Consider the following 24,720-nt stretch of genomic DNA (forward strand, 5'->3'; position numbering starts at 1 on the left):
CACCTCGGTCAGTGCCCCCCGCCCGGGTAACGTCCCTCGTTTTGTTCCTCCCCGCCGGCCCTCCCGCGTCCCGCTCCTTTCGGTGTTTGACTGATGGGCTTTTTCTAGTTTTTTCCCTTTTATTCTTCTCATCTCCTGACTGGAAGGCTCCGCGAGAGGCTCTGCGCCTGGGCCCCTCCTCCTCTTTTCCTCACCCCCGCACCGGGAGCCAAACCCCCAGCCCCGCGGCCGGCGATGGCGCGACAGTGAGGGCGGCGAGGCCGGACCACGCTGGGACAGTGCCCGCGCCCCGGCGGGCGTGAGCACCCACTCCCCCGCTCTGCGCCCCTCTTTTTCGTCTTCCGAGCTCTCTGTAAAGAGAGAAGACGCAGGGGAAGATGTGGCTGAAGCTATTCTTCCTGCTCCTCTATTTTCTGGTCCTGTTCGTCCTGGCCAGGTTTTTTGAGGCCATTGTGTGGTATGAAACTGGCATCTTGGCCACCCAGCTGGTGGATCCGGTGGCGCTGAGCTTCAAGAAGCTGAAGACCATTCTGGAGTGCCGGGGGTTGGGATATTCAGGGCTGCCCGAGAAGAAGGATGTCCGGGAGCTGGTGGAGAAGTCAGGCGAGTATGGGACGCCCCTGGGGTCCCCTCCACCGGGTGGAGGGGGTGACTTGGGCTTCCTCGTTCTTGCTGTTTCCTCCAGAATGAGACATTACCTGGAAGGGTTAAGCCGACTACTCCGAGAGCTGTCCAGGTTTTCTACCAAAAAAAAAAAAAAAGTGAATCCAGTTTTGAGAAGAGGACTGGAATTATTTGCCCGGGTGTTGCTGTGTCTTTTTAAGCTTTGTTTTTTAAACAGATATAAGTGCAAGTTCTTAACATTGTTTACTAAGAAACAATTTTTTTATTTTTATTTTTTTAAAGATTTTATTTATTTATTTGACAGAGAGAAATCACAAGTACACTGAGAGGCAGGCAGAGAGAGAGAGAAGGAAGTAGGCTCCCTGCTGAGCAGAGAGCCCGATGCGGGACTCGATCCCAGGACCCTGAGATCATGACCTGAGCCTAAGGCAGCGGCTTAACCCACTGAGCCACCCAGGCGCCCAAGAAACAATTTTTTTAAAATTAAAGACTGTCACCCAGTTGCAGGCAAACTAGAAAGCATTATTTGTCGGTTGAAATTCATAGGGATATAAGAAAAGGAAAACCCCAAAACGTTGTCTGTAGATAGCAGTATTTGTCAGGATAGTAATCATAGTATAATGATAGGAAGAAAAAATGTTGGAATCCTTAATATCAAAGAGGCATTTAGGACTAAGATTTAAATTTTAAATCATGAGTTTATAGAGAAAGTGTTAACTGTATACAGTATTAGCTTTTCATACTTTATGGTGAAAATAAAGTGAATGAATATGTTTTGTGAATGCCTACCTTGTTTTGTTTTGGAAGAGTTTATATTTCTGTCAGTGTTTAAAAAAATCTTTATGTCTTGGATGTAAACTTTTATTTTTCCTTTTAGAAGTCGGATACAGCTGCATCAACTTAAATGGAATGAGAAATAGAATGGAAATAGCTAAGAGAATATTTATTTAACATCTCAAGCAGTGTATTGTCAGTGATTGTTGGTTTGGGGGTAGGATTGAATAAGAAATATGTTATTTTTTTTTCACCCCTGGACAAAATATATCTTTGTTTAGGTAAATGTCTAGAAGGGGAATGTACTGTAACTTGAGAAAGACATTCTGGGTTGCTGTAGGAAGCAGTTGAAACTGATGGTTATCTTTATTGTTGTTTCAAATATATCTGTCTGCTGTGTCCTTTACAAGATAGTTTTTTTCCTTATTTAGTACCCTGTAGCCATTAAGAATACTAACTTCAGACGACTTTAGCACTACATATTTGCAGGTTGAGGGTTGTCAAATTTGTATCTCTCTACTGGAGTAGAGGAGGGAACCCTCTGTAGATGTGATGCTTTTTTTTTTTTTTTTTTTTTTTAAAGAAAACGTAAAACCCATTTTTTTTTCCTTGCCTCTTGTTTACTCACTGGTTTATGGTGACTTCTACCACAGGGGTGGGAGATGGGAAATGGAGTAAAGTAGATGTCTAATAAATTAATTTTCTAGGTTTAGAAGTATCAGAACTACCAAAGCCAAATCATTTCTCATGGTAAAAAAATTAGTAACACTTTTTTCTTTTGACTTTTATTTAGTGTTGCTTCCTTTGGGCCTAAAAATACTTGTCACTGTGGGTATACAAAGAATGTGCATATCATTTAAAGAATACACACAGCTCACAACAGTATGACTAGGATCACACATTTTATAGCAGAGAGGTCTTGGTGTAGCAATTTAACTTTATAATTTAAATGTTTGTTAGAAATGATTTTGCTGCAGTCATGCTTGTTTTTACATTAAGGCAAAAATTAATTTGACAGTAGTGTTTACTTTTTATTTGATGACACAAGTTCTCAATTTACACTGTAAATTTGAGTATTAATGTGGAGGTTTTTTTTCTTACAGGTAATATTTTGTATCTAACCATCAAGTCTTAAAAGCCTTATGCTATTTTAAGCAAGTGATAATGGCAAATTCTATAAGCCCATTTCTAAATCTTATAAGTCAGAAGTATATAAATCATACTGTTTAAAAATTATTTGAAGCCCAGCATGTTACACACAAAACTAAATAATACCGTGATGGCTTTTTGGACTTAGCAGGAAATTAAGTAATTTCCTAACAGGTTATGTGATGACCCCACTAGAATATAAGCTCCATGAGAAGGTGGATTTTTATCTGTTCATATTTGCCTGATACTAGTAGGTTCTTATGACATATTTACTGAGTGAATCTTAAATGGGTATATTCAGGTTCTACTTTTCTTTTCTATAGACTGAGATGAAAGTACTGTGATATGACTTTTAACAGTGTAAAATGGAATTAATTATTGAAGTTGGGAATGTAGATTTTTTTTTTTTAAGATTTTATTCATTTGAGGGAGAAGAAGCACAAGCAAGGGGAGAGGCGGAGGGAGAGAGAGAGAAGCAGACTCCCCACTGACCTGGAAGCTCATGACCTGAGGCCAAGGCAGACGTTTAACCACTGAGCCACCCAGGTGCCCCGGGAATGTAGAATTTTTGAAATCTAACTGGTGTTATTTTTTTCATTTCTTCAGGTGACTTGATGGAAGGTGAGCTCTATTCTGCCCTCAAGGAAGAAGAAGCATCTGAATCCGTTTCTAGTACCAATTTCAGTGGTGAAATGCACTTCTATGAGCTTGTAGAAGACACAAAGGATGGCATCTGGCTGGTTCAGGTATAAGAAACAGTGATAGAAGTAAAATTATTTTTCACCGGAATAGTATTCACTCGCCAGCTAGTGACACTTTTGTGTACCTGTGTCATTTTTCTTAAACATAAGTCGGCCCACATAGGGAGGCTCCAGTGACCTCTTAAAGAGGTTTTGCAGACCAAGGAAAATGAAAATTGAAGAGAGGGGAGAGAAAGCTTTGGGAAAACAGAGTTGACAAATCCATTGTAGTTGTTGGATCTTCATTAAAGTAAGAACTACACAGATATATTCCTTTTGTTGAGCTATTTGCACTGTTTCAGTTTTGGTTAACAGTTTTTAATTCAGTGATCCAAGCGGTTTTTGTATCTAAAGGAAGAACCTGGAAATCAAAATAAGAAAATCCTTCTATTGGGGAAATAGCCAACTTCATGACTATAGAGGATGAGATATTGTGGGGAATGGTGGGGAGTGCTCATTACTCAGCTTGTGAAATTGATGAAATGATCATTTTAAACCCTAAATTCTTGTGATATCAAAACTGTGAAATTTAATTAGCATATTAGAGCTATGTAGAGCTATGAAGGGCCTAAAAAATAGTCTTTTATGTTTCACAGAGTGTGCTTTATATATCACTCATGGTAAATGAGTGGGCATACATTATCATTTATGGATTTTAATGCAAATTAGTCAGTATTATATTGAACATGTAATTTCATAAATATTATTTAGGACAAGGCTAAAGTTAAATTTTTAAAAATATAAGATCACTTAAAGTAAAATATCAAATAAATTAACAGCATGATTTTCGCTAAAATTATGATTATTGAATCAGGATCAAATCCCAGGGCCCCAGATTTCTTGTCTAGTACTCTTGTCATTTCACTCTGGGGTTGGCTAAGTTAGATTCACAGCTTCTTCATATTTCTTTCTGAGGACAGTAATGTCAAAACATAGTAAAAAAAAGCTAGGAGTTCAGAGACCTTAGATGCAGATCTGGTCCTGTCATAGATTTGCAATATAATTATGGATAGACAGATTTTGTCTTGTACCTGGCCTCAAATAAAACATATACATGTAAAGAGAGTGGAATAATACTGTGGTCCACGGAGTTAAAGGTTAAAGAGTTGAGGTTTGGGAATTCTTCAGGTGATTACATAAGCTATTCATCACTTTCCTTGACATGCAGTCTTCCAATTGTGTTTGACCTTTTACCTGTCAAATACACTAATTCTGTAATTTTTAAATTCAGCAAAGGGAGAACCTGGGAGGTTATGGGTGTAGTCTGTGGATTATCCATCAAATTCTAGTTTATTTCTCTGTCAATTAATTGTGTTTGAAAAATAAACTAGCATCTCTAAAGCTTTAATTCATAAGTAAATAGTTATTCCATTTCCTTTCCCAGATATTTATATCTGATGGTCTGATCAAGAAAGACTTGTTGGCTTTGATAATTTTTAATTTTATTTACTGATACTGAGTTGAATCGCCTGTCCCATTTATCTGTATTCTCTATCTAAATGTGTCTCCATACATTGAGTGATCCCATAAAGATGAATGATAAATAGATGCTGAACACCTTCCAGACTTGAAAAAGCCATGTCAAAGTTTAAATATTCTTTTGGTATGTAGGATTCTGCCTGTAGACAATGAACACATTCTGGTTCACTAATTAACATATATTCTAGGCTTATAAATGATCTACTGTTTTTTAATGTTCTTTTTTTTTTTTTAAGACTTTTTAAAAGAAGCTTTTATTTACTTATTTGAGAGAGAGAGAAAGAACATGCGTAAGCAGGAGAAGCAGGTTCCCAGCTGAGCAGGGAGCCCAATATGGGACTGGTTCCCAGGACCCTGAGAGTAACCTGAGCCAAAGGCACACACTTAACCCACTGAGCCACCCAGGCACCCTCACTGCTCTTTAATGTTCTATTAAAGATAACTGTCGGGGGGTGCCTGGGTGGCTCAGTGGGTTAAGCCTCTGCTCAGCAGGGAGCCTGCTTCCCCTCTCTCTCTGCCTATCTCTCTGCCTACTTGTGATCTCTCTCTCTATCAAATAAATAAATAAAATCTTGAGGGGAAAAAAAAAGATAACTGTGGGGGCGTCAAGGTAACTCAGTTGGTTAAGCTTCTGACTCTTGGTTTCAGTTCAGGTCATGATCTCACAGTTGTGGAATCAAGCCCCTCATGTGAGCGTGGAGCCTGCTTCACATTCTTTCTCCCTCTCCTCCTCTGCCTCTTCTTCTGCTTGCTCTCTCTCCCTCTCTCTCTCTCTTAAATAAATAAATAAAATTAAAAAATAATAATACAGATAAACATAAATTAAACTCTGTTAATAGGTGACAAAATTCAACTAGTTTATTTAGCAGTTAGTTGTATGCCAGGCCCTGGAGATATACCAGGAACATACATCAGGCTAAGTCCCTGCTTTCTCAGGCACCTCACATTCCAGTTGGGAGAGGTATGCAATACATAAGTAAATATTTAATATAGCATCAAGTTAGTGGAAAATACTAAAAAGAAGAATAAGGAGATAGAGAGTGGCAAAAAAATTCTGATAAAGGGACACCTGAGTGAAATGTAGAACAAATAATGAATGATAGTGAATGTTAGCATTATAAATTCTAATCACTAAATTATTTTCCTCTCAAATATTTTTTAAGCCTCACAAGGTATTAGTAGTTGAAAAATGACTCTTAAGGAAAATGGAATATATGTATGTGGTTTTCCATGTGTTAATGATAGTAGGACATACATTTAATTTTTCTAATGACATTCAGTGTTTGCACTGACCACCAGTGTCTGGCTTGTGTCCCTTGGGGCCAGTCACTTACATCTGTCAGATGCCTGGCTTGGGTTAGAACAATCATCTCTGGCAGGACAACTGAGAAGACTGAGATTGAAACCCTGTCTTCTGGCATTCTGAAGTCACCAGCTAAGCTAATTAGCACAAACATTGGTTTTAGCTCTTAAGAGAGGGCTGTTGGTTTTTGTTTTTAAATTGAAAATGTCTGCTAGAAACAAGATAAGTATTCTCTTGGTTGCTTGTCATTCTTTCAGCTCAGGTCATATTTATGATAACTGTAAAAAATTTTCTTAGTGATTTGAATTATTCGTTTCTATTTACTTTAAAAGAACCTGACTAATTTCAGTTTGCTCTGTCATTTTTAAAAAAAATTTTTGTCATGCATAGATCCTGGCCAGTTCAATCCTCCTTAGATTGCTTTTATTTTAGGTATGCTGTGTAAGAAATATTGAAGCACATCAGAGTTCTTTCCTTTCCTCCCACTTTTCTAATATTATTCCTTACTCCCATGAATTGTGGTTTTCTTTTGTATTTATTGAGAAAAAAATGTATTTTTGCTATATGCTATGTATATTTGTTATATGCTAGATGGCATATAACTGATAATAAACACTTTAGATTTATAAATCATGTCATTGAAAGGATGTCTGGATTTGCTTATTTAGGGAAAATGTAACTTTAATAAATGGGTATATGACTTAGTAATTCTATCACGTGGTCATTTCATTTTTCTGGAGTAGATTAGTAATCTGGGTTGATTATAGATTATAGATTGGTAACCTAGGTTGATTATCTTTTTTGGTGACAAACATATGGAATTGTGATACTACACAAGAAAAATTGAATTTGTATAGTTTATTTAATTCTTTCTATATTTCTTATTATTTGTATCTTATGTGCAATTCATGCTTTTATTTTCTGCATGATACATGTTAATGGCCTTTTTATTTTTCTCTTCTTAATTGTTTTAAGATGTATTCATGCTCATGAATTATCTTTACATTGAACCAGAGTATTAGGATGCTCCTTTTCATGTCAAGGTTTTCCATGTCTGTCCTGTATTCTCTGTAATATGAGATGAAAAGAAAAGAGCTAATTTTAGTTTTCCAGGCAGCAACACATATGGGACATCTTTATCATCAGTATACTATGTAACCCATGGAACAACTGAGTCCTCTTTTTTTCTAACAGTTCTTTGTAACATTCTGAGTTTTCCTCAGCTCATATCTCTCCTCAGTTATTTATCACTTAGTGTTGTGAATTCTTTGGTTTTTACCACCACCCAATCTTCTGAGCGCCACAAATTAAAGATAGTTACTTTTTTTTTTTTTTCCTGTTCAAAAAACGCTTAGAGAGGCAGATGGAATAGTGGTTAGGCTTCTGAAATGGAAAAGTTAGCATGCTCTGTGGGTTTTATGGGTTCATCCTTATCTTAACATTTCTGTTTCTCCTTTCTCACCTTGTTCAAAGAAGGACTGTGATATTTGTTCCCTACTGGCTTTATCCCCATCATAAGGAATTTAACGTCACTAGAATTGAGGTAGCAGTGAAAAACATCATGTGATTTAAAGTAAAGCTTTGGGTCAATATTTGCTGAAGTATTATGTTACTATATTTCGTGTTTGGCTAAAAAGAGTTAATAGCTGTCTTAAAACTTGTTAAAGTAAATAAGTGTCTTTCTTGACACTACCCTAAAGGTAAAATACATGGTAAGCCATTTTATCATTTATTTTATACTAGTGAAAAACTTTTACTTTTGTTTACTCATAAAGAAAGCTAGTAGGGATACCAAAGAAATAATTAAATGCCATTTAATTTTGTTTCTGTCAATCAATCACTTGTCCTCACTTTTAATGATCTTATATAATTTGCATATATTTATTTAAGTTGGGCTATGATTTTGAAAGTAGAAACTCCCCATTAGTAATGAAATATAGGGGGACACCTGGGTGGATCAAGTGGTTTAAACATCTGCCTTTGACTCAGTTCACAGTCCCACGGTCCTGGAATCAAGTCCTGCATGGGTCAGGGAGGTGGTGGGAAACCTTGCTCAGTGGGGAACCTGCTCCTTCCTCTGCCTCCTGCTCCCCACTGCTTGTGCTTTGTCTCTCTCCCTTTCTTTCTTTCTCGGACAAATAAATAAAAAAATCTTTAAAAAAAATAATGAAATACTGACAAATGCAGAAAATATCATAGCCTAGCACTCCTGTTCTATGGAGTTTTGTTATTTAATTTAGCCTAGATTTATATGGCACATGTTCTGATTAGTAATAAAACCCACATCTAAAAATTAGGCAAAAGTATATGGTTTTTTTCTTATACAATTGTAACACCTGTAATACAGGAGGAAGGGAATAGATAAGAACCTGAGGTGCAGTTTTTCTTTGAAGGTTTAACCGGACCACACTAGTTTGACATCAGAGAATATGGGCAGTTAGCATCACACATTATCCAACACAGTTCCATGCGTGGTGTGCTGGAGCCAACTTCTACTGCTTCATGAAGGTTGATTGTTAACATCTCTTCCCAGTTCCATGTTCAGAGATAACATGTTGGGAAATTGAAATCACCATATGGTAGTATTTATACCAAGGAAATCAACAAGTAATAGAAATAAGAAGTTCCTTTTTCTTTTGGAGAGCTAGTTATTAAATGTCTACCAGCAAACCATTGGTTTCATCCATTCATCTAACCATGTAACAAATATTTTTTGAAATCTAATGTGAGCCAACTGAACCTTGGGATTAGCACTGAGGGCACAAAGGTGAATAAACTATAGCCTTTGCCTTAAGATAGCTTAGAGTTTGGTTTATTAAAATGTGTAGACCAGTAAAAATCTTAGTATATGATTATCTTTCAGCTGAGTTAGATGGCCCGTGATGGTGCTAACATCTTGATGCTAAAGAACTCTATTAGACTGTGAAGTGGAACCTAGGCAGAAGGAGGGGGGGAAGCAGGCTCTCCGCTGAGCAGTGAGCCCAATGCCAGGCTTAATCCCAGGACCCTGGGACCGTGACCTGAGTCAAAGGCAGCCACTTAACTGACTGACCCACCCAGGCACCCCTGGAAAAAGTGTATTTTTAAATTCATTGAATTGAAAGTCCGCATATCTGACTGGGGTCCAAAACATTAATATACAATTGCATAGCAAGGTACTGTTTATGCTAATGTTTGTCCAGAAAATATTCCAGATGATAGGTTGCTAGGGAAGGGACTTATAACACATAAGAAAAATTTGGTGGCTTTAGAGAACTTTAGTCAGATATAGAAGAATGAAGTTACTAAGCTGTAAAAAGCTGAAATAATTTAGGTCAGCATACACGTTTAATGAGTACCCAGATGAATTAGACACTGTATTAATTGCAGGAAATGCAATGGTGAACAAGTGTAGGGATGCCAGTTAGAGAGGCAGATAACTAGGGAAGAAAGAGGGTAAGATTCCTTCACTTCCAGCTTATGCTACCAACTCTGTTCCAGACTTGGAACTCAGGCTGCACTTTCATTAGTTTTTTTCTAGTCCTGAAAATATTTCCCACAGAGAACACAACATCTTTCCTGAACTGCCAAGGAATATGTCTCTACTTTTAATAAGACCAGCAATGTGAGTGCCACTCAGAATCGTCATGCATACTTTTTGGACATGAGCTGTAAGTTGGGAACTCTTACTGGTGTGACACAGTAGTAATAGGCCTAGAGTATTTGTTAGTGCCATGTGACTCAGCCAGGTGGGTTATTTTGTGAAAATATTAAATTTTTTAATGGTGATCTAATTCAACTTCTGTAAAATTTAATTTATGCCAAGCCATAAGTTGAATAATAGAACTATATAGGACATTGAACAGAGCAATTTCTAATTGCATAAATAGAACTTCAGAGTTAAATAAAATGCTTTCATGCAATGAATGCCTACAGGAGTTTTCATTTTTGTGTGGCCCTCTGTGTTAGGGATGATTAAACTCTTCAAAAGCAGGTGTGGGTACAGCTTGCTGAATAAATAAGGCCCTGGGGTTACACATTGTCATGCACCTGCTCAGATGTTCCTACCTCTGATCACAAACTTGTGTGGCCTATGCTGTAACCAGCAGTGCCTGCCAATGTCCCCCTCTCATTCCTACTTCTTTTCCTAGAATTGAACTCTTTTAAGTCTGAAAGATACTTGTACAGTGGACAGGATATTCACTGAAAGATGCCCCTAGATATAGGGCCATAACTTACATTGATTAGAACAACCTCTTAATTAACCCCTTGGTGCAATGTCATTATAAACACTGACCTGAAATGTTTGGGTCATTTGCAGCCTTGATCAGGAAATGGGAGTGAAAAGAAGTTCTTTAAGAGTTATTTTAAAAAGTAGGGAGTAGAGTGGTATATGATTGCATGGAGACTTCTTAAACCTTCTTAGTAAACTGAAAAATAAGTTTGAGATTTCTTTGATTACTTGTTGGAAAGAAGAACTACCACATTGACTCTTGAGTAGTGGTGGGGGGAAGGAAGAGAAATGCCTGCCCTGCTTTTTCTCCTGATTATTCAGATAAAATGTATCCAAACCTTTTGGATCATGGAAAAATGAAAACTAGGGACTTAGTGGGTAACATAACTGGCATAAACCTCCTCAGAAAGAGCTTTCATGTCCTCAGATTACCTTCTTTCTGCTTACCTCCACCATCTGAGCATTTGAATAAATAATTCATGTCTCCCTCAACAAGACCTCTATTTTTACTAAAAAGCACATTATAACCATTTGTTTAATGCTCTAAATTGCGTATATGTTTGTATATTTATGAAGCATCAGAGTTACTACAAAATGTTATGTATAGCATATAAGTCTCTATAGATGTGGGGATGATAGCAATGGTGTAGGGCAGGGGTTAGTGGACATAAAGTGAATTTCAAGTCACTTGTCACCACCACATGCTCTGTCTCTTTCTGCTGCCCTTTGTTAGGCTTCCCAGCAGAGAGGCCACAATGAGGTAGCTGTACCACTGTCTCCCAGGGGTATATATTGGCACTCATTTCACTCATGCACCTGGGATTTCATTTCCTGGAGGCATTGTGAACATGAAAATGGCCCTTCCTCCTAGAAAGGGCCCCCGAGTATTGTGTTGTAATTTTGAATTAGATAACATCAGTTACATAGCCTTTGTAAAAATAAACTTGGCCTATATACCCTAGGTTTAAAATAAATCAAACAGATGGTTTTGTGAAGACTAGAGACATTTTGACTTTCCTTTAAGTTCCTATTCAGTTGTTTTTGTTTTTAACATATAATTTTGTTTTTTACTGGTGTGTCTGTTGAAGTCCTGCCTTCATTCAAAGCAGAAAGATTAGGGAATAAAAGGAAAAGGTGTTAACGATTAGAAAGTCTAAAAAGCCATGACTCATTTTGGAGGTTAACTTATTAGAGTTTTTTCTTTTTCCTTCTTTTCTTTTTTTAAAATATCTTTGACTTCTCCCAGTCTTACTTGTGTTTGAAAGCTATTTGCAAATTTGAAGAAGTTCAAGAGTGTAGAATTCATTACAGCAATTTTTTTTTTTATATGTTTGAACCTTTTCATGATTGTTAAGAAAAAGCTGTAGAAGTAATAGTATTGGTTTAGTTAAAGCATAGTTTAATAGAAAACATATGTTTGACTCTCGGATCCTTAATAATATTTTTAAAAAGTGAAATTTGAACTCATTGAGCCCACATATGATAATTTCTAGTAAGCTCTATTTGGATTATTGTTTAAAATTTTTAGAGCCGAGAAATGCCTCCAAAGGCCATTTACTTCCTGTGTAACTTATTTCTAGAGAATAGAACTACAGGGTGAAGAATGTGGCTAGCTTTTTAATATGGTTTTGATTCCCCTTCTATGTAACTGCCACAGAGTGTGGAAGTTTAATGCACTGTATTCAGTGTTTTAAGCCTTTTCAGCTGGACAGTAGTTCTTTCTACAAGAATTGCTGTGATGATGTAATTGGGAACAGAATCTTTTTGCAAAAGATAAAAGTGTATTGTAGATAGTAAGTGGTTAGTTCGATTTCATTTTAGGTAATTAAAGTTTCTGTTTTTCTTTCTGGGCAAACAGGTCATAGCAAATGACAGAAGTCCCTTGGTTGGTAAAATCCACTGGGAGAAAATGGTGAAAAAGGTGTCAAGATTTGGAATACGAACAGGCACTTTTAATTGTTCCAGTGACCCCAGGTGAGTTGATTAGGCATTTCTTAGAATTTGAGTTCTGACCAGAATTGTCTTAACTAATGAAGACAATGATATGAGAAGTCTTTTTGAACTAAAAGCTAACTATAATGTTTAGCACACTGTTAGTTATACAGGTGCTTGATTAATAGTTTTTGATAAACTGGCAGCTATTTACTTTCTTTCTGAGATGACTTTATCACATTCTTCTATATTCTTTCTAGTGGGGGTGACTCAAGACTATGTCGTCAGTCCTTCTAGTTTCACTTTTCTTCCCCAAAAGACTTCAGCTCATTTATAGCTTTGTACTGATTGAAATCTTTTGTCATAATTCTAACCTCTGCTTTGCATGAGGATGCTCATTTCCATCTGCCCTACTCCTCTCCCTAAACTGTCCAAATGGAGATTCATCCTTTTTTTCTTTCATCAGGCATGTACCCTTTCTACCTTTCCTTTTTCTGTTCTTTACTGTTGTGTTTTGTTTTGTTTTCCCATTTTCTCAGACAAGAATCCTTGCAGGCATTTCTCTTTTTTGTCATCATCTACAGTATTTTATCTGTTGTGTTATTTCTTGCTTCATTATTAAATTATTTCTTTGAAATGCTTTTTTATTTGGGGGCACCTGGGTGGCTCAGTGGGTTAAAACCTCTGCCTTCAGCTTGGGTCATGATCCCAGGGTCCTGGGATTGAGCTCTGCTCAGCGGGGAGCCTGTTTCCTCCTCTCTCTCTCTCTCTCTCTCTCTCTCTGCCTGCTGCTCTGTCTACTTGTGATCTCTGTCTGTCAAATAAATGAATTAATGAAATCTTTAAAAAAATTTTTTCTTAAGAAATGCTTTTTATGGGCGCCTGGTTGGCTCAGTGGGTTAAGCCACTGCCTTCGGCTCAGGTCGTGATCTCAGGGTCCTGGGATCGAGTCCCGCATCGGGCTCTCTGCTCAGCAGGGAGCCTGCTTCCCTCTCACTCTGCCTGCCTTTCTGCCTGCTTGTGATCTCTGTCAAATAAATAAATAAAATCTTAAAAAAAAAAAAAAAAGAGGGCGCCTGGGTGGCTCAGTAGGTTAAGCCACTGCCTTCGGCTCAGGTCATGATCTCAGAGTCCTGGGATCGAGTCCCGCATCGGGCTCTCTGCTCAGCAGAGAGGCTGCTTCCCTCTCTCTCTCTCTGGCTGCCTCTCCATCTACTTGTGATTTCTCTCTGTCAAATTAATAAATAAAATCTTTAAAAAAAAAATGCTTTTTATTTCAACTTCTAGTGCCATCAAGTTTTAACTTTTACATATATTCATTCATTTAATTACTCTTTCAGTAAATATTTAATAAAAGATTAGCATGTACAGCATGTTCTGTTTAGTTCTGAGGATAGGACATATGATGTGTATGTAGAAAACCCCACAACATTGGGTAGTTTCTAATGTAAGTAATAGATCTGATTCATCTGTGTCCTTTATATGTGGCCCCAGTGAGAAGCCCATTAGCTGTAGAAAACCCTTCAATACTACTGTATTATACTACTCAGATTTTCCTTTCTTCTTTAAATCCATGTTTGCTTCATTTTACCTCAAGATTGTTTTGCTTACTGGTATTATAGGGTGTGATCCACACCCTAAGGTGTAGAGTCCCTAGAGAACTGGAGATAAGAAAGAAAGTTCTTGTATCTCCTAATTCACAGTCTCCTCATCTACCCACAGAATTTGCATTCTCATCTTCACCACAGAATCTTGATCATATCTAATGCCTTTTGTTGAAATGTCCAGAACAGCCCTAGTGTTAATGTTCTGATGAAAAGGAAATTGTTGTTACTTTTGTCCTTTATTTATCAAAGGCAGTTGCATTTGGTCTGATCTCATCATTCCCAAATAGTCTCTGAGTGAAAGATCTTTCTCCCCCGTACTAGTGATTGCTATACCAGAACAAATTAAAATACCAATATTTTGATTTTTTTTTCAGGTAATCCCAAAAGTCACAATTGTTTTTTTAACATTTTATTTATTTATTTGACAGGGATCACAAGTAGGCAGAGAGGCAGGCAGAGAAGGAGGAAGAAGCAGGTCCCTGCGGAGCAGAGAGCCTGACGTGGGGCTGGGATCATGACCTGAGCCAAAGGCAGAGGCTTTAACCCACTGAACCACCAGGCGCTCCCAGTATTCACTGTTTTTCAAAAAATATTCAGAATTGATTGTAAAAAATCCATGAGCTAATTAATACATTTCAACACTGTAACTTATAAATAGATTAGAAAATATAAAGGTTAAACACATAGTCTAATATAAATTGTTATATAACATTAAGAATTCAAAAATAAACTAAGCACAACAGAAAATGATAATCTATTAATATGAAAAACTGAAGGAAACAGTAAGTATTTTACTTTTTTTGGTGTAATCTTATAAAGCAGAATGCATCAGAAGTATCATAATTGAGTCTAACAGATTTTAATGCAACTTTTTCTAGCTTTTCTTTAGAAAAACTCTGAGTCTGTACTAGCTGAAGAATGGTAAAGAGATAGTAAAAGCAACCTCCATATATTTTTCTCTAAATCCTTCATCTTCAAATAATCTCACCTCTTATTTATGATAGAACAGATTATTTTTAAGAAAATTTTGCTTTTTTTGTTGATTGCAACTATTTTTTGTTATTAAGACACTTTTCAGGGCACCTGGGTGGCTCAGTCAGTTAAGCGTCTGACTTATTATTTCCATTCAGGTCATAATCTCATGGGTCATGAGATCAAGCCCCGTGATGGGCTCTGTGCTCAATGCAGAGTCGGCTTGGAATTCTCTGCCTCTCCCTCTCCTCCTTCCCCTTCCTCTGCTCATGCACGTATGGTTCATCCAAAGGTGAACGTTTTGATGCATAGTTACTCATCAGTTTTTTTCTTTTTTTTTTTTAAGATTTTTTTTTATTGTTTTGACAGGGAGAGAGATCACAAGTAGGCAGGGGTGCGGGGGAAGCAGGCTCCTTGCTGAGCAGAGAGCCTGATGTGGGACTCGATCCCAGGACCCTGAGATCATGACCTGAACTGAAGGCAGAGGCTTTAACCCACTGAGTCACCCAGGAACCCCTACTCATCAGTTTCAGTATTGTCATATTCATATTTCCTTTTATTGGGAAGATCTTACAACCAGAGTAACAACTGTTGTTGCCATAAAAGCTGTGCTTAGTCAGGATCATTTTTTTTCTCCTTGTGAGGATTTTGGAGATACAGAAGAATAAAATAGATATGGAGGGACGCCTGGGTGGCTCAGTTGGTTGGACGACTGCCTTCGGCTCAGGTCATGATCCTGGAGTTCCGAGATCGAGTCCCACATCGGGCTCTCAGCTCCACGGGGAGTCTGCTTCTCTCTCTGACCTTCTCCTTGCTCATGCTCTGTCTTACTTTCTCTCGCTCAAATAAATAAATATTAAAAAAAAAAAAAGAAAAAAATAATAAAATAAAATAGATATGGAAAAGTGTGTTCAGAATGTCAATGCAGGGGTGCCTGGGTGTCTCAGTCTGTTAAGTGTCCACCTGTTGGTCTCAGTTCAGGTCTTGATCTCAGGGTCGTGAGTTCAGGCCCTGCACTGGGCTCCATGTTGAGCGTGGAGCCTACTTTAAAAAAAAAAGGGGGGAATGTATAACCGGGCAGGGAATAATGTTTTTCAGCAAGTGTTTTAATCATATGTTGAATAATTAAGTCATCATCTTCATTTCAGATTTTTATAGACACCGGGCTCTCTGCTCCACTATTTGTATTGGTTTCTTTACTGGAGTTCCATCTCTGGTGTGGTCTCAGGGCACCCTCTTCTGATGTGCTGGTCCCGTTGGATAGCAGTACTTTCCTGACCTTGTTAGCTGCCCTGAGAATATTCAGGGCTACCACCTTTGGGCAGCACCTGACTCTGTTGGACAGCAGTTTTAATTTCTTTGTTCACATACTCAACTTACCTCTCATTCTCCAATCAAGCAATATAGCTTACAAGGCTAAAAAAAACCCTCTGTTACATCTATTCTCTTGCCTTTTCTTGAAGAAAGTAGAAAACAAGGTGGGGTATGTCTTTGAGGGGTTGGAGAGATGGGGGATAGTAAAGAGCAGATGGAGAACATTGAAATTGCAGGAGCTGAAAAGCAAGTGGGTCAGGAGGGCTTATGGTGAGAGTGAAAGGGTAGAGGGCCGGTGGAATAAGCAGAGAAGGGAAAGTGAAGGGGAGATGGGAGAGCAGGCCTGCAACGTCAGTGAGGCCACTGACCTCATCTGAAGAAACCACATTGCCTAAACAGAAACACTAAGGTTTCTTTTTAAGTACTGAATGTCACACAAGAAACTGGAGTAACAAACTAACCATGTTTTCTATCATTTTTAGTCTTCAAATTCTCTAAGAGATCTCAAAAGGCTTACTTGAAGAACTAGAGGTTATTTTTATGGTATTATCAATCAGGGTGACCTTAAAGCCGTCACCCAACTGTGAACTGAAAAGAAAGCATGTGATACATTTTTTTTTTACATGAAGAAATGTATGCACTAAGACCTTCTTTGCCTATTTTATAGAGTAAGGTTTCCTGTCAGAAAATTGGCGTTTAATTTATGGCACAACTCAGTAGCCAATATTCTCTGAGATAGTTATAGAAAGATTAAAAAGAATGACCATGAGTAGAAATGTGTCATCACAAGTGTCATATGAAATTTAAAAATTAAAGCTACTTAAAAATATTTAAGATGTAAATAAGGCAATTATCTATTTGACTTATTGCTTCTCGGGGTGGAGGGTAAAAATAGAATTCATGTCAATGAATTATTACTTTGCATTTTACAAATACAGGGTTAAGGGATACAGGATATTTTCTTTGTAGGAATTCATAATTCTAGAACCATTTCACTTAAAGCAGTATTGATATTAGTGGAATCTATACTGTTAAGGAAGTGAATCAACTCAACAAGAAGCTGAATCATGGTCTGTGATTCTGAGTCACCCAGGTAGTTTCTTAGAGTCATTACTAACCTTGTCTTTATGACATAACATACTCTCTTCACTTATCTGAATTTGTATCACAAAATTCCTGAGATACAACTAATTGTATTATCAATACAAAACCATATGACCTATGTTGAGACTTTCACTCTGATCATATAAATGTGTAGTGTGCTTATTTCAATAAAATATAATACATGTTGGGGCACCTGGCTGGCTTAGTCAGAGGAGCATGTGACTCTTGATATAAAGGTCCTGAGTTTGAACCCCATATTGGGTGTAGAGATTACTTAAAATAAATCAAACTTAAAATATATGTGTGTGTGTGTGTGTGTATACACACACATGATGAAGTATACACACACACACATAATCCATGTTTACTAAGTAAAATGTAACACTTAAGATTTTATGATTTTTTTTTAAGATTTTATTTATTTTTTGACAGATCACAAGCAGGCAGAGAGGCAGGCAGAGAGAGAAGGGGAAGCAGGCTCCCCGCTGAGCAGAGAGCCCAATGTGGGGCTCCATTCCAGGACCCTGAGATCATGACCTGAGCCGAAGGCAGAGGCTTAACCCACTGAGCCACCTAGGCGTCCTGATTTTATGATTTTTATATCAATATTTTAAATAGCAAAATAAGAGGTTAAATATTCATTACTATCCATTTACAAATCTGTAATGAAAAAAATTGTACCTGCATGGTAGATTTTATTTTTTCCAACTTTATTGAGTTAAATTTACATATCATAAAACTTCACATGGTAGGTTTTTGGGGAAAAAATACATTTTTTTAAAAAATGGGAAATGCTGCACCTACAATCTCTCCACTGTCCTACAACAACTGATTTGGTTTTTCAGTATTTCCTTTTATTTCTCATCTAGTTTTTTAGGGGGAAGGTGATGTCACGAATTATATAGCAAGAACTTGTCCATTTCCAAAAGGATTGGAGTCATGACCACACTGGTTAAATCTAAACAAATGGGGGTGCCTGGGTGGCTCAGTCAGTTAAGCATCTGCCTTTAGCTCAGGGTATGATCCTGGGGTACTGGGATTGAACCCCTCATCAGGCTCCCTGCTCAGCAGAGAGCCTACTTCTCCCTCTGTCCCTCACCCCACTCATGGTCTCTCTTGTTCTCACTTTCTCTCTCAAGTAAAAAAAAAAAAAAATCTTTAAAAAAAAAAAACAAATGATTTAATTTTAGCTAAATTCTTCTATACTTACTCATCCTCTAACTGAATCTCTTCTTAATCTGAAAACTTACTTTGTTTCATCTGCATTAAATACTCCTCTTCATAATCTTCATTAAAGGGATGAAAGAGTACAAGAAAGTATGGGACTTGCTCCTTCTTAGGTGAGCTTTTGTATGAATTGCTTTTTACCATGCCCATGTGTGTCAGGTATCATGTGGGTGCTTGGGTTAATAAGTGGGTAGAGCTTGGCTCCTACCCTCAAGGAGCTTGCATTCAAGTCAGGGACTTGGCATGTAGGATAATCTATTCTCTCTTCTTTGCCCATCTGAATCTAACCACCTTCAAGACCTCATTCAGTTCCCAAACCTTTCATGACATCTTCACCAGCTCAAACTCTCAGTGATATTCCTTTTTTTAACCTTTTTTTTTTTTTTTACCTTATTTAGTAATTGAATATATACGGTTTTATATTTCTGTTTTGTTTCCTTATTGGGATTTTAAATTCCTTATGAACAAGAATTATTTTCCTTTTTTTTTTTGATCTTATAAGCACATAATGAAGTAGTAGGCACATAAAAAATGCTGAAGTATTTACTGATTTCCTTGACTAAAGCCTTTTCTTAAAAAAAAAAAATAACAGATATGAAACAAAACTACAAAAAGAGAGCTTGCTTTTGTTTTTGTATGACTGCCAGGTATTGGTACTGCTTTGATTATTTGGACGTTATTTGGTTTTGGGGAGAGAGTATCTTTCAGTGCCAAAGAAGTTCATTAGGGGAAAACAAATTGTGCGACAGTGAAGATGAGCAAGCTAGCTCATCCATGAGCCTACCTTTCACTTAAAGTTTACTCTCTTACAGATACTGCAGGAGAAGAGGCTGGGTACGATCCACACTCATTATGTCTGTCCCACAAACAAGCACTTCTAAAGGGAAAGTCATGCTTAAAGAATATAGTGGACGCAAAATTGAAGTAGAGCACATTTTTAAGTGGATAACTGCTCACGCAGCATCTCGGATCAAAACCATTTATAATGCTGAACATTTGAAAGAAGAATGGAATAAAAGTGATCAGTATTGGGTAAAAATATACCTATTTGCAAACCTTGACCAACCCCCAGCTTTCTTCTCTGCACTAAGTATAAAGTTTACTGGAAGAGTTGAGTTTATTTTTGTTAATGTGGAAAATTGGGACAATAAGAGTTACATGACAGATATTGGTGTATATAACATGCCGTCATACATTCTTAGAACTCCTGAAGGAATTTACAGATACGGAAACCACACAGGTGAATTTATATCCCTTCAGGCCATGGATTCATTCTTGCGCTCATTGCAACCTGAAGTAAATGATCTGTTTGTTTTGAGCTTGGTTCTAGTTAATCTTATGGCTTGGATGGACTTATTTATCACACAAGGAGCAACCATAAAGCGATTTGTGGTTCTCATAAGCACTTTAGGGACATATAATTCTCTATTAATTATTTCCTGGCTACCTGTGTTGGGCTTTTTACAGCTCCCTTACCTAGATAGCTTTTATGAATATAGCTTAAAATTGTTGCGATATTCCAATACAACCACACTGGCTTCATGGGTGAGGGCAGACTGGATGTTCTATTCTTCGCACCCAGCCCTGTTTCTCAGTACGTACCTTGGACATGGTTTACTAATCGATTACTTTGAGAAGAAGAGACGGCGCAACAACAACAATGATGAAGTCAATGCCAATAACTTAGAATGGTTATCAAGTCTGTGGGACTGGTACACCAGCTACCTCTTCCACCCGATTGCTTCTTTTCAGAACTTTCCTGTAGAATCTGATTGGGACGAAGACCCTGACTTATTCTTGGAGCGCTTAGCTTTCCCTGACCTTTGGCTTCACCCTCTGATACCAACTGATTACATAAAAAATTTGCCAATGTGGCGATTTAAATGTCTTGGAGTCCAGTCTGAAGAGGAAATGTCGGAGGGTTCTCAAGATATTGAAAATGACTCAGATAGCGAGAGCACAGACACTTTTAGCAGTGAAAAGGAAGTATTTGAAGATAAGCAAAGCATAGTTCACAATTCTCCAGGAAGAACAAGTCACTGTGATGCTGAGGCTTGTTCATGTGCCAATAAATATTGTCAGACCAGCCCGTATGAAAGGAAGGGGAGGTCATATGGATCATATAATACTAATGAAGATATGGAACCTGATTGGTTAACTTGGCCTGCTGATATGCTGCACTGTACTGAATGTGTTGTTTGCCTAGAGAATTTTGAAGATGGATGTTTGCTAATGGGGTTGCCTTGTGGTCATGTGTTCCATCAGAATTGCATTGTGATGTGGTTGGCTGGAGGCCGACACTGTTGCCCTGTTTGCCGGTGGCCTTCTTATAAAAAAAAGCAGCCATATGCACAACACCAGCCCTTGTCAAATGATGTCCCATCTTAACTATGTGCAATTTGTCCTTTATAAGCTTTGAGTATCTTACAGCTTGCCTTTTTAATGTTAGTCACAATGTTTTTGTGGTTTGAAGTTTAGTTTAATGTTAGTGCAGTGACAGGAAATACACATTATGCTAATGTTGATGACAATTACTTGGTTGCCTTGTGTGTCAATTGAATGCATACTTAATTGTAAAAATTTTTATTTACAACATTGGAAATTCAGAAGTTAATGTTTTTTGTAAGCACAAAAGAAGTATGATAGAAATTTATCCTAGCAAGACTTTACAAGGTAGGATCAAATTCTAATGGAATTGAGGCAGTTTCTTATCCTAAATGTTTCCTCCCTTTTTACAATCTCTGTCCAGCACCTCTTGGTTAAATAATGTATGCTCTGAGACATGAAATTAAAACAGACCTATGAAATAAATTATTTTAAAACCAGAAGATTACAGCTTTTCCAATGTTAAATTGTTTTGATGAGGTGGCTGAATGCTATAGGTGTTTTGCTAGTTTGTTAATTTTACAGGTAGGTCAGACATGATCCTTGACTCATGAGGAAAAACAAAAAGATGAATTATGTTGCCAATACTAGCCAGAGGTGGCATTAATCAGCCTCTTAGCTTGGTTAGCTTGATGGAAAAGAATTTCATGGTGGGCTCTTTCTTTCTTTTTTTTTTTTTTTTTTTAAGTATTAAGTCATTTATGAGTAGTATATTCATCTAAGTAAAATCAACTATAGCATATTAGCCACACATTGATTACTTACATTTGTCCTGACTTTGATTTTTAAAAATTATAAAACTACAGAAAAATTGGAAACCATACAATGAGCATCCATTTTTCTAATTCACAAAGTGTATTTTGTTATCTTTGCTTTATCTTCTCTATGTGTGTATTTATCTTTTTTCTTTCTTTTCTCTGAATGTTTTTTGTCTGTTTATTGCTGATCCCTTTGAAAATAAATGTTAGTCATCTTAGTACTGCTTTACCACTGAATATATCACCATGTGTCTCCTAAGAATAAGAATTTTTTACCTAACCACTGTACCATCATCATAACCAAGATATTTATTAACATTGACTCAGTAATACTTAATATATAATCCCTACTTCCCACTTGCTCCCAAAATATCCTTTATATCTTTATATGCTTTGTTTTATTTTTGTTGTGAACCTCACATAAGGTTCATGAATTGGGTTGGTCTTCCTTTCATGTTCTCTCTAGAGCAGTTCCTTGCATTTTTTTTTTTTTTTTTTTTTTTTTTTAGTAGTCTTCCCTGATAAATTTTTGAAGAGTAAAAGCTAGTTGGCTTATAAAATGTTCTACATTCTGGATTTGTCTGTTTCCTCATGATTAGATTTAAATTAAACAATATTGCCTGGGTGATATGTACCTCCCATTTGTATGTCATCAGTAGACACTTTGTATTAGTTCATCCCATTACTGGTGAAGCTAAATTTGGTTAAAGTAATATCTATCCATTGTAAGATACTTTTTCACTTAAGAGGGAACCTGTGAGGCCATGTGAATATCCAGTTTTTTTTTTTTAAACTTAATTCCAGTGTAGTTAACGTTTAGTGTTATGTTAGTAACCCAAAGTTTTTAACATCCACTGATGATTATTAGTCTAAATCGGGTATTAAATAGGAGTTTATCATGGGGATTTTCTTTTCTTTTTTTTTTTTTTTAAGATTGGTTGATTTATTTTAGAGTGAGCGAGAGTGGGGGCGATGAGGTGGGATTAGGAGGGGCAGAAGGAGAGAGAGAATCTCAAGCAGACTCCCCTCTAAGCATGGCATCTGACTCAGGGCTCAGTCCCACGACCTTGAGATCATGAGCTGAAATCTAGAGTCAGATACTCAACTGACTGAGCCAGCCAGTTACCCCATAACATGGGGATTTTCTTTTCTTTTTTTTTTTTTTAAGATTTTATTTTTTTGACAGAGATTACAAGTAGGGGGAGAGGCAGACAGGAGGAAGCAGGCTCCCTGCTCAGAGAGAGAGCCCGATGTGGGGCTCGATCCCAGGACCCTGAGATCATGACCTGAGCCAAAGGCAGAGGCCTTAACCCACTGAGCCACCCAGGTGCCCCAACATGGGGATTTTGTAATTGCATCCTTTATTCTACATTTTTTAGGTAGCATTTGTGTGTGTGTGTATGTATGAAAAACAGCTATTTTTCCATTTTTTTTTCTCACATACTTTGAATATTACTGGACTTACTTTCTTTTTACAGTCAGTGTGTAAATATTCATTATTCTTTTCTGTTTCCAAATCATCCCAAATCTGGTAAGTGGGAACTCCTCTAGGCCACTCTTCTGTGCTATTGATATATCCCTTTTAATCTTGAAGCACTTGCTTGCTTTTTGACCAAAGGTGTTCCAGACTCATTTTGTATTTTCCCTGGCCCAGTGCTGAGATCGGGTCTGAGTTTCATGGTGCACTTTTAAAATCTTTTCTTGACTGTCCTCCAAAATGGTAAGAAAATATAATTTTCTTATTCTGAATTACTGCTGGCTTATTAGCAGAAACTCTTTTTTCTCCTTCGTGGTAGACTGAAGCTAATTTTCATATGTTAATGACAATATTAAGGACCAGCTATTACTTAATGTTTGGGAGTTCTTTTTATTTTATTTTATTTTTAAAAATATTTTATTTATTTATTTGACAGAAAGAGATCACAACTAGGCAGAGAGGCAGGCAGAGAGAGAGGGGGAAGCAGGATCTCTGCTGAGCAGAGAGCCCGATGCGGGGCTCTATCCCAGGACCCTGAGATCATGACCTGAGCCGAAGCAGAGGCTTAACCCACTAAGCCACCCAGGTGCCTCTGAGAGCTCTTTTTAAATAAAAATGCAAACATTGCTCCTTGTGCTTTTAATTTTCCTTTTGAAAAAAAGGTAATCACGTTATTGTAAATGTTAGTGTTTCTTAGAGTTCTGCCATTGGTCCACTGTTCTTTCTTGTTTTCTGTGGATATCTCCAGTTTACATGTCCAGACAAAGGCCCCTCCCCAGACCTCCAGTTTTATATTCAGCCATCTGCTGAACAGCCTCTCCTGGATGCTTTTCAGTACTTAGTAAAACAGCTTTTCATTGTCTCTCCTACCCCCGGTCCTCTTAGGGTCCTGATTTCAGTTAGTGGGTCATAGACCTATAATATTGTCCCATTATGAGATGTACACAAAAGCATAGACATTTTAAAAAACAATTAAAATTTCTTTAGCTTCCTAGGGCACATCATACGTTGGAGACTACTACCCTAGAAGATAAACCAATCTCCTTAAAATCAGCTTTCAAGGCCCTTCATGATCTTCCTGCCTGACTTCTTAGAGACATTACCACACTCTGGGCTGTTTATCTCTCCAGGTCCATGCTCTAGCTTTTCTCAGCTTGCTGCTTTGTTCTTAACCTCTGCCTAATGTTCTCCACCCCTTCTCTGGTTTGTCTGGCTAGATCCCACTTTTTTTTTTGTTTAAAGATTTATTTATTTATTTGACAGACAGAGATGACAAGTAGGCAGAGAGGCAGACAGAAAGAGGAGGAAGCAGGCTCCCTGCTGAGCACAGAGCCCAATGCAGGGCTCGATCCCAGGACCCTGGGATCATGACCTGAGCTGAAAGCAGAGGCTTTAACCCACTGAGCCACCCAGGCGCCCCATGGCTAGATCCCACTTTATCCAGAAACCCTCCTACCCATCTTCCTCCCCACCCCCACCCCAGGCTTATAAAGAGATAAAGATGTCTTTACACTGAAAGCTCAGCCAGCTGTCCTCTTACTCAAGTGATCAAACTTAGTATCACCAGCAGTGGAGCAGATTGATATGTGCCCTTCTAATCTCAGTGATACTTGCCCTTTCTTGATATGTGCCCTTACATCCCACTGATATCTTGCACACATC

General features: G+C 37.6%; 1 protein-coding gene across 1 annotated transcript; it reads left to right on the forward strand.

Annotated features, from left to right (window-relative positions):
* Positions 1–367: 367 nt before the first annotated feature.
* On the forward strand, positions 368–21,266 carry RNF103 (ring finger protein 103). Its single transcript, XM_082743471.1, has 4 exons — positions 368–603; positions 3,154–3,293; positions 12,141–12,256; positions 19,251–21,266. The coding sequence occupies exons 1-4, from the start codon at positions 378–380 to the stop codon at positions 20,824–20,826; spliced, it is 2,058 nt and encodes a 685-aa protein (XP_082599597.1). The 5' UTR covers positions 368–377; the 3' UTR covers positions 20,827–21,266.
* The last annotated feature ends 3,454 nt before the right edge of the window (positions 21,267–24,720 follow it).

Source organism: Mustela nivalis (assembly GCF_964662115.1).
Source record: "Mustela nivalis genome assembly, chromosome: 8".
Classification (NCBI taxonomy): domain Eukaryota; kingdom Metazoa; phylum Chordata; class Mammalia; order Carnivora; family Mustelidae; genus Mustela; species Mustela nivalis.